We start from the raw sequence: 10,583 nt of genomic DNA, 5'->3' as shown, positions 1-10,583 counted from the left end.
TTGACAAAGGGCAAAACTTGTGCGAGAGAGAGAGAGAAAGAGAGAGAGAAAAAGAAAGAATGTGACAGTGAGTTTACTTACATGAAAAAAATAAAACTAGCATGATCCATTTGGCACTGATCTCATGGAATGACTTATGTTTGCCTCCCTAGTAGAAATATGGGCACCAGTACAACAATGTACTGTAACACAGTTTAGTTGAGCTGTTCAGCGCATTTTGAGAAGTTCCCATCTGAAAGAAAAATAAAAAAGAGACCTTAGTATCTCTGTAGTTTCTCCTACACAACAATGAAATCACACAGAAAGACAAAGGAACCGTCTGCTGGCCAGATATCTCCCCTAAAAAAAAAATCCAGAAACTTAGATGTGTCTCCTCTTGAGGTTCAGTAGAGAAATCAAAACAGTTGAGGTGTATTCAGAAAAGTAGTTTTATAAAAGAAGGCAAAAACACTCTTAACGTTGAGTATAAGCTGATGTCTGAAGTTCCAAGTATCTAGGAGTTCCCTGTGGGCTCCGTGTGTGCAGGGGCTAGGAATGTGAATTGGGGGGCCCCTTTGCTCCCATTGGGAGAGGGCCTCTCACTTTCTCCCTTCTTCTCTTAGGTCCAAATAGATGAGATCATGTTAAAAAGAACCATATGTTCTGTCTCCTGTTTCAACAACAAGAACCATATATATATGCTGTTGGTCAGTCTGTTCGGGGGAGGACATTTAGAATTGGCGCGGATCCTCTCTCAGGTACTCTATAGTGCTTGATATGATGCTGTTTTACTATGTAACAAACCGTTTGCTAGCAACTCAGGATCGGCGGAGTTTTTCTTCACAACATCTAAACACCATCGCCACTAAATAAACAACACAGTCACAAATTACGCTCAGATTTGCCAAGATGCCATTTGCCATGTTTATCTGCAAGTAAACTTTCTCCTTTTGACTTTCCTCCTCTTTTCCTCTTCGTCTAAAGCTTATTTGGCTTTGAACACTGGTGTTCAGTTGATGTTACAGTCCAGATTGTCCCAACTTTTCCTAACATTCTCAGTTAAGTGAACAGCTAAACTAAACACTGCTGAGATTGTAGAACAGATTAACAGACCAGAAATACACAACCACAATTAAAAACAGAGTACACATCAGTCATCACAATGGACTGTAAATGTATTTTAAGCTTAATCTAGTGTAAAGCTTCATATGTTTGCTAAATAAACATAAGCAATATATACTACAGTGCCTTATATACATACAGTCCATTTCAAGTTAAAATGCTCATTCTTGAAGACTTCTATACTTGAATTTCATGGGTAAATGTTTGTTGTTTAACGTTGCTTTCTATTAAACATTCAGCCTATAAATGATTATTCAACAGCACATTCAGGATGATCACCAGGATGCAGGGATGAAGGCCTGGACCTGTTAATTAAATTACTTATGCCAGCAGATGACTTATGACTTTTGCCAGTGGATGATAATGTAGGGAGCAGGGATGATGCATCGCCGGTTTGAGAAATGTTGTCTGGAAAATCTGTGGTGCGCTTTAATATTAAAGCATATCAGCATGCTTTTAATTGGTAAAGACCTTTTTAAAGGTGATCTAGTGAATAGTCAAAAGGAAGTGATGGTTTTCATTCATGACGCCACCTTCCATATTACAACATGTGTAATGTGTAATGTAACTAAAATTGTAGTGTGTCCAAATGAGACAAGACATTTCTGATCTACACTATTTGGACAAAAGTATTGGGACACCTCCACATTACACCTACAGGAGCTTTTTTGACATCCCATTCTAAATCCACAGCATTAATATGGAGTAGGTCCTTCCTGTGCAGCTATAACAGCTTCCACTCTTCTGGGAAGCTTTCTACAAGATTTTGGAGTGTGTCTGTGAGAACTATATGCAACAGATTCTCCATCAATCTGAAGAACACCACCACGCAAAGAACAATTTAAGCTTGTGAAGTATATTTAAAAGAGTAGCTGTACAGAAGAGGGGAAATATGTAGTATCCAAGCTCCAGGTGTAATCTGACGTTGCAGGATTGGAATGTTTCCACTTTAGTTCCAGATGAATGAGACTATTCTAAGAAGGACTATATGTTCCGTCTCCTTTTTCCATAACAACCACCCTATATAAGCAGTAGGTCATACTGCTTTGGAGGGGACACTTCAGAATTGGCATGGATCCCCTCTCAGGTACTTTATAGTGCTTGATATGATACTGTTTTACTTTGCAATAAACATCTTATACAAGCAAGGTGGTGTCAGCAGAGACTTCTTCAACATCTTCACAGCATCGCTATTTAATAAACAACACATGTGAATGGTTCTATATAGAAGTCAATGGTCTAAATAGAACCATTTTCTTTACTAAAGAACCCTTGAAGAAATCTTTTTTAAAGAGTGTACTGTCCAAGTAAAGCACTGATCATTCATTGAGTATCCCGCTCATTTAAATAAATGCAGTTAACCATTTGGAAAAAATAATTACATTTCTGAGCATGTTTCTAAACTGTAGGTTTGTGTTTAATGGTTTAAGTTTAAAAATACTGATTTTTGTTGCACAGGTACACGTCTAGTTATTCAAGACTCACAACATCTGTCAAAATCAGACAAAATGCAACACAAAGACATAAGACAAGGAAACAGTGCATTTCACAATCGAAACAGGAAAAGACTGTGGCAACTGAGATGATCGCCAGTGACTAAAGTGCTGTGATGTCCTAATTTGAATCATGTTTTGAAATTATTATTAAAATGCGTCACAGTGTTTAGGTGAGCTGTTCAGCTGAATGAGAACAAATGGATACAGAAAAGTGTTTAAAGCCTAAACATTTGAATTTGTGGTAGTCAAGTAGGACCTGTAAATATTGTACATTTCAGACAGTTGATCTAACAGAGAGCTTTCGGACGGACCAACAGACTTGAAATACAGAAGCACAACTAAAAACAGAGTACACAAAGTCATCAGAATGGACTATAATTGTCATTTGGGGCCTAATTTAAACTGACATTATTTGTAAAAACTCCTCAAGATCCACATCGCCTCCTCCAGAGGATCAAACATCTGTTTCTATAAAAATAATTAATACATTCAACAGTTCAAACCTTTTTCAATTTCAAACCCATATTAAGTTCAATTTCAAACCCATATTAAGTCCACATTAAAGTCAAAATATGAATTCTTGAATAAGTATGTTCTCTGTAAATTTCTTAATTCATCTGCATATTAATTATTAGAAACACTTACTTTTACAATCAATACAGGAAATACTTTTTTTGAAAAGAGTCGGAAAAAACGATTCTTTGCTCTTTTTCATGGTTTGTTTGTCACACTGGACAAATTGCTTTTTATTTCTTTTCCTTTATCTCTTGTGTCAGAGAATGATTAATAATTTGGATGATTATCACATTAATTAGAACCATGTTCTGATAAGTACATACTAACTGAGTTATTTTCATAGGAAAAGGATTAATAATGAACGCTTAACAATATTTCTTTAAAAGGAATTTAAATACCCAAACAGTGGAGGTAAACTTCAATTTCCTGTTGAATGCATTCTGTTATTGCAGCAAGTTAACTTCTGTGGAATTCTTGATGGAAGTTAAGGTGAACAGTGGTGAGGCTGAGTGACCTAATCCTCATTAGGGCTATAAATGCTGGGCACAGTGTCACTTCAAGAGCAGACAAAGAGCAACAAGAGCCAGGGGAAGAGGACTGAAGAAAACACTGGTAAACGCTCTTGTCTGACAGACCTCTCCAGCGACTTCAACAGATCTTCGTCTCAGAGAAAGTCTTTTAGACTTTTTCTTCTCAGGTTCAGGGGCTGATTCCAAAGTTCTCACTATGAGACTTAGCGCTGTGGCGTTCATGGTTCTTGGAACCTGCGCTTTAAGTGTGTGGTGCCATCCAATTAAGTCTGTCTTTGTGAAGTTCCCTGGGGATGTAATCAAAAATACGACAGACGTGGAGCTGGCTGAGGTGAGTACTGCTTATCTTATTTAATGTATTTCATTAGTTTATGCTAATTTAGGGTCAGTTCTGATCTGCTTGCTGAAAACATGGTCAGTAGAATGAACTATTTTGCCCAAATGTAAAGCTAGAGGTTCTGAAAGGATTTTACATTCATTTAATAAATTCGCTTTATATGAGACAACAGGGTTCATATATAAAATGCACTGATATCTTACTAGAACATATTATATGTGTAATCACCTGATCCTGCCTGACATGCTTTCTCTCCTTTTTCTGCCATCAGACGTACCTGAAGCGCTTTGGTTATATGGAGGTTCAGGAGAAGAGTGGGCTGCAGTCAGTAGTGTCCACCTCTAAAGCTCTGAAGAGGCTGCAGAAGCAGCTGGGTCTGGACGAGACCGGCACGCTGGACAAAGCTACAGTCAGCGCCATGAAGCAGCCTCGCTGTGGTGTGCCGGACGTCCGCAACTATCAGACCTTTCAAGGAGACCTGAAGTGGGATCACAATGACATCACATACAGGTAAGTGTGTCAAGTTTTGGCCCAAGGCTTCCTTTTTTATTACTGTCATAAAAATGTGTCTCAGATGTTACTTTATAGAAGCATTTATGTGCAGTAATAATGAGCAAATGAGTAAACCATTAATGTAGTGTCATCTTTGCTGCTGATGTGAATGCAGTGTTAACTAAATTGTTTTGTTTTGTAATCTGCAGGATCATGAATTACTCTCCAGATATGGAAGAATCTCTTATTGACGATGCCTTTGCCAGAGCCTTTAAGGTGTGGAGTGATGTCACACCTCTGACTTTTACACGTCTCTACGAGGGCATGGCTGACATCATGATCTCATTTGGAAGATTAGGTTTGTTATGATCTAGATTACTAGTCTAAATTGTTTACCTAAGATTACCTAATTACCTAAGATTCAAGCCTCAATGTTCAAATCCATCTGGTCTCTTGATTCATTTGCCAGATTCCCATCAATAGCATGATATATGCCTACATTTTTGCAATGTAAAAGGACACTAAAGCAAGAATAATCTGCAGCTCAGTACTTTCAAAACTATAACAAGATAAAAAATAGTGCAATACTTTATGTTAAGGTGTATATTTATGTGAACAAGGTCTGATTTTTTTTCAGATCATGGAGACCCCTACCCATTTGATGGTAAAGATGGCCTGCTGGCACATGCCTATCCTCCAGGTGAAGGAATTCAGGGGGATGCCCACTTTGATGATAATGAATACTGGACCCTTGGCAATGGACCATGTAAGAGATTTCTAACACACTTAACATTTATCTGCCATGTAATAGTGGTGATGCTAAACGAGCTAAAATAGAACAATAGCTCCCTCTAGAGTTGTGTTTATATACCGAATGAGAATGCAGAGCATCTCCTTCTACAAGGTGTTCTTTAATTCTCACACTTCCATGTAGCTAAACATGGTTCCATGTTGTTCTTTCAGCTGTTAAGACTCGCTATGGCAATGCAGAGGGTGCTATGTGCCACTTCCCATTCCTCTTTGAGGGAAAGTCTTACTCCACCTGCATCACTGAAGGCCGTACTGATGGTCTGCCATGGTGCGCCACCACTGCTGACTATGACAAAGACCAGAAATATGGCTTCTGCCCCAGTGAGCGTAAGTTCTTTATCCTTGTCTACCACTGTGAGAATATCATCTGTAACCTCATTTGAGTCTAGCACTCTGGTTAGTTCCCCTCACTTTAGCCCAGTCCCAAATGGCACTCTAAGCCCTACAGCCATCTTTGCTGATGTCAACAACGTGCAGACTTCCAGGGAAAGAGACTTTGAGGGTGCTTGGTTTAAACATATCTGAATTGAGACTACAAGCATAATATAGTGACAAGTTAAATTAATGAATAAAAGCATTTTTATTCACATCAGACAGCTGTAAACAAACACTCTCTCTGATGGGTCCTCTCCTGCATCTCATTGAATTTTGGGTAAGAGGCTGCTGTAATGCAGTCCAGTAGGGGAGCATAGAGAGTGCTAGTGAGCACCACTTTGAATGGCAAAATGAGAAATGGGACACTTTGGCAACCTACAAAGTGCGCCATTTAAGATTAGGATTATATGTCCAAAAACTGACATAATAATGGAATAGGACAAGAATAGATTCTTTTACAACTGTTCATATCATTTGAATGGATCTTGAAGAAAACAAAATGGTTCTTTTATGTCATTGCTCCACAGAATCCTTTTTGATATCTATATTTTAAAACCACTAATTAATGGATAGTGCTATACCTGAGATGTGCACTACTGAGTTTGTTTCTTTATTTCTACAGTTCTGTTCACATATGGAGGCAACAGTGACGGGGCAGAATGTGTGTTCCCATTCACATTTCTGGGGAAAAAATATGACAGTTGCACCACAGAAGGACGCACTGATGGGTATCGCTGGTGTGCAACCACAACCAACTTTGACACCGACAAAAAATTTGGGTTTTGTCCTAACCGAGGTGAGAAACTTAATTCCTCTGTACCAGTTAACTTTATCACAGCAGAAAACCCAGCTACGACACATGGTTTAGCTTTTTAAAACTAGATATTAAGTCATGTACCTCAAAGAAACAGCTCCAACATACAGTTGATGTTCATCAGCACCTGATGTAATACTGCACTGATTTTGGCTCACAGACACTGCAGTGACTTCTGGAAACTCTGAAGGTGAGCCATGTCAGTTTCCCTTCATCTTCCTGGGGAAGACCTACACTTCCTGCACCAGCGAAGGCCGGAGTGACGGAAAACTGTGGTGCGCAACAACCAGCAACTTTGACACTGACCAAAAATGGGGATTTTGTCCAGACAAGGGTAATTTCACTGGCCTTCGCCATGTTGTATGCTCCCATCGGTAGATATAAAAGAGGTTTGCAAGGCAAATGTCAAGGACCTGCTTGACTCCATTATTTCTGTCTCTCACAGGATACAGCCTGTTCCTGGTAGCAGCTCATGAGTTTGGACATGCTCTTGGTCTGGATCACTCCAACATTCAGGATGCTCTGATGTTCCCAATGTACAAATATGTAGCAGACTTCTCACTGAATGAGGATGATATTGAGGGCATCCAGTACCTCTATGGTATGACATTGTTTGGGACTACTGATTAATAAGATCATATATAGCCAATGACTGAATCTTTACTGAAACCCTTTCAAGTGAATCATGCACTGAAGCATTCTGAGAAGATGTAGATTGACAAGTGATGAGAAGTAGTACCTTGATGTAATAAAGGGTTTCTTTTGCCTTTTACAGGACCCAAAATTCCTACAAAGCCCTCAACCACATCTTCCCCAGTTTCTACTGCCAAACCTACCGCTCAAACACCTAAACCCACTGCCCCAACTGTGCCCACCACAACCCCATCTGTGGATGCTTGCCAGGTGGAGATATTTGACACAATCACTGAGATCCAGGGCGAGCTTCATTTCTTCAAAGATGGGTAAGATCCAGTAGCTTGTATGCTACAATATTATGATGTATTATATATACTCAAGTATTCCAAGTACATTTAATGAGGCCCACCAGTCAGCACTGTGGTTCTGTTGCAGAAAGCATTTCACAGTTTCTTGAGCTCTAAAATTGGTGCAACTTCAAGTTCCAGTTCAAGAACATTGGCATCAGTCATCACTTTTTTAATTAGTATCACTTGTTTAGGCTTTACTGGAAGACATCAAATGGTGGTAAAGGGAACCACAAAGGCCCTTTCCGCATCTCTGAGAGATGGCCTGCCCTGCCAGCTAAGATCAACACTGCTTTTGAGGACCATCTGACCAAAAAGATCTACTTCTTTGCAGGTAACAGCATGTTCAGATAGGTCATCGTGATGATATGATAAACAAATTTAGATGCACATCTGAGCTTTTCCAACTGTCTTGTTTCCTCAGACACTCAGTTCTGGGTGTACAACGGACAGGAGGTCAAGGGACCACGCAGAATTGAGAAACTTGGCCTTCCCAGCACTTTGCAGAAGGTGGAGGGTGCACTGCAGAGGGGAAAAGGCAAGGTGATCCTATTTAGTGGGGAGAACTTCTGGAGGTGAGAATAAGTCTTTCGAAAGATATCTGTAGATATTATTCAAGTAATTTACCTCAACAAAAAAAGGTAACATTTTCAGTGGCTTAGTCTTTCACCTAAACTTTTCCATTGCTCTTGTTCACTTTCTTAGGCTGGATGTAAAGACACAGCGGATAGATAAGGGATATCCTCGCTTCACTGACCAGACCTTCGGTGGGGTCCCAGTGGACTTTCACGATGTGTTCCTTTACAAGGGTAAGATCCTTAAGGCAATATTAATTCTTGGTTATCAAATAGTCAAAAAGTCTCGTAAGCAATTAGAGTTCGTATCTTGTTTAAACTTTTTTTTTTTTTTTACTTTTCTTATTGGCCACAAATTAAACAAACTGCATATTCTTGTTTCATGTTGGCATAATTTCAGGACACTTCTACTTCTGCCAAGAAATGTTTTACTGGAGAATGACCAGCAAGCAACAGGTGGACAAAGCTGGATATGTGAGATATGACCTCCTGAAGTGTCCCAAATACTGAATCTGTTACCTTCAGAACTAAGTATTATAAAGACAGGAAAACACATATGTTTAGGATGAGATTAATTAATTCATTCATTCATTAATATTAAAGGACAAACAGGTTTTCATTTAAAATATTAAGAGGACATTGCCTGGAGCAAAAATTAATTGAATTTTTAAGGTTATAATCAGTTTATTTGTGCTTATTTATCTTTGCATTTTCTTTGACTTGCAGCCACATTTGTTTCATTTATGTATAAAACTCAGTAGTAGTTTGTCATATGAACTCTTTAATAAATATTTAATTATCTTTTATGTGTGTTTTCTTGTTTGGAAACCTCTTTTTCCAATTGTTATTGTATTTATTTAGATATTTATATTACTTAAACACTGAAACTGTGGTTGACTGCAAGGGTAATGTTTTAACTTACTTATACTGCCCATATCCTGAGATCATCTTAAGAGGTTTGTGTCACTTCATGTACTCAAAACAGTCTTAATCAAATTTTACATGACCATTTTCCAACTTCTATTTATCCCTTAGAATTAAACAGGCTGTTTTTGTTACTATGCCTTTACGATTGATAAGTACTATATGGACAAAACTACTGGGACATTAACATGGAGTTGATCTTGTTTATTTGAAATACATTTTGTGTGAGTGCTGTCATACAATGTACAATGGCACAATATACAAACCATACGTACAATGGTTGACGCAAAGTCAGTTCCAGTTTGGCCTGTGTGATACCTCATATTTATACCCCAGTGAAACAGTAAGGCACGACTATTTAAGAGTTCCTAATCGCTCAGGTGAACTTTAAAACATGAAATGTGAATAGGAATATACTTTAGTTAGTTTTCACTCATAAGACTTTCTTGAGGTGCAAACGACTGTGGCACACAAAGATTTGAGAAAAAAATATTTAATGTTTAAAATATTTTTTTTTCAATCACTCAATCACTGTCCTTCAAATAGCAATCAGTTTTTGTTAATATTCTGAATGAAAGATTAAAAGGATGCGCAATAAAGGAAGTTTTTAAGGCCCGTTTTGCTCATTTACTAGGGTTGCCAATATTTGCAGAGGGCACTGGACAGCACGTCTCACAGAGGCACACAAAGAAACCTTTGAGAATGCAAAAAAAAAATGAATAAAAAGACATCACCACCATCATCTGGAGTTTCCAGAAGGGATATTGACCATCATTTTCCATCAAACCAAGAGGCAAAATGCTTTCCTGAGATAAAGCTGATTTCACCTGAATTTCCAAGTTCTGCTGCAGTTTCTCTTTTCACAGTTTACTGCTTCTTTATACTGGGATTCTTGGTCAAGTACCTTTATTTTCAAAAAATGATTAAACCATAAAGATTTAAGAGCACAGCTGTCATTTTTCATATGTTAATGTGACAACCGTCCGATAAATCCCTTCGAGGAAATATATGACCAAGTTATTTTGAACTGATGTTGTAGTTTCAAATATTGCATTCAGAATAAATAATACACAGATTGACTCAAACATCACATAAAACTTTAATTTTACAAAACATTTTGCAAACTAAAATAATACATTTCAAAAACAAAACGTTGTACAATCTGACCTAAAAAGTACATCCTCTAATAAATTGCTGAAGGCATTACAGTATAAAAGTAGTTTTTAAAGTAAAATAAAGTAAAATATTATTGTTATACATAGTTGTATACTTAATATTTAAGGTGCAATTTAGACCTTAATAAAGCAAACGTTTTAAAAATCATAACCTGAAAACTAATTGGAGCATAATTTTGCAAGGTCACATTAACTAAATTGTTTTTAATTTTCTAAATTTCATCATTTGACCGGACATGCTCTAAACGAGTTGTCATAATGACCACATTTGTATGAACATGCAGGAAAAGCACGTTTGGAAACTGTAAGGTGAATTCAGGAAAAGTGAGACAGTCAGTTTAAGTGGGGCACGTGGACAGATAAAGTCCTTCCACATTTAAAATGCATTATCAACAGCTGCTAAAAGATAACATAAGCTCACATTTTAAACATTTTCCATTTTATTTCAAAAGTTG

General features: G+C 37.8%; 1 protein-coding gene across 1 annotated transcript; it reads left to right on the top strand.

Annotated features, from left to right (window-relative positions):
- Window positions 1-3,713: 3,713 nt before the first annotated feature.
- LOC118813185 (matrix metalloproteinase-9-like) lies at window positions 3,714-8,539 on the top strand. The gene is made up of 13 exons (XM_036578387.1): window positions 3,714-3,974; window positions 4,252-4,490; window positions 4,682-4,830; window positions 5,110-5,238; window positions 5,436-5,609; window positions 6,280-6,453; window positions 6,632-6,805; window positions 6,917-7,072; window positions 7,226-7,433; window positions 7,649-7,788; window positions 7,879-8,029; window positions 8,160-8,263; window positions 8,430-8,539. The coding sequence occupies exons 1-13, from the start codon at window positions 3,840-3,842 to the stop codon at window positions 8,537-8,539; spliced, it is 2,043 nt and encodes a 680-aa protein (XP_036434280.1). The 5' UTR covers window positions 3,714-3,839.
- The last annotated feature ends 2,044 nt before the right edge of the window (window positions 8,540-10,583 follow it).

This window comes from Colossoma macropomum, unplaced genomic scaffold (assembly GCF_904425465.1).
Source record: "Colossoma macropomum unplaced genomic scaffold, Colossoma_macropomum, whole genome shotgun sequence".
NCBI classification, from domain to species: domain Eukaryota; kingdom Metazoa; phylum Chordata; class Actinopteri; order Characiformes; family Serrasalmidae; genus Colossoma; species Colossoma macropomum.
This window is presented reverse-complemented; position numbering and strand designations above follow the sequence as displayed.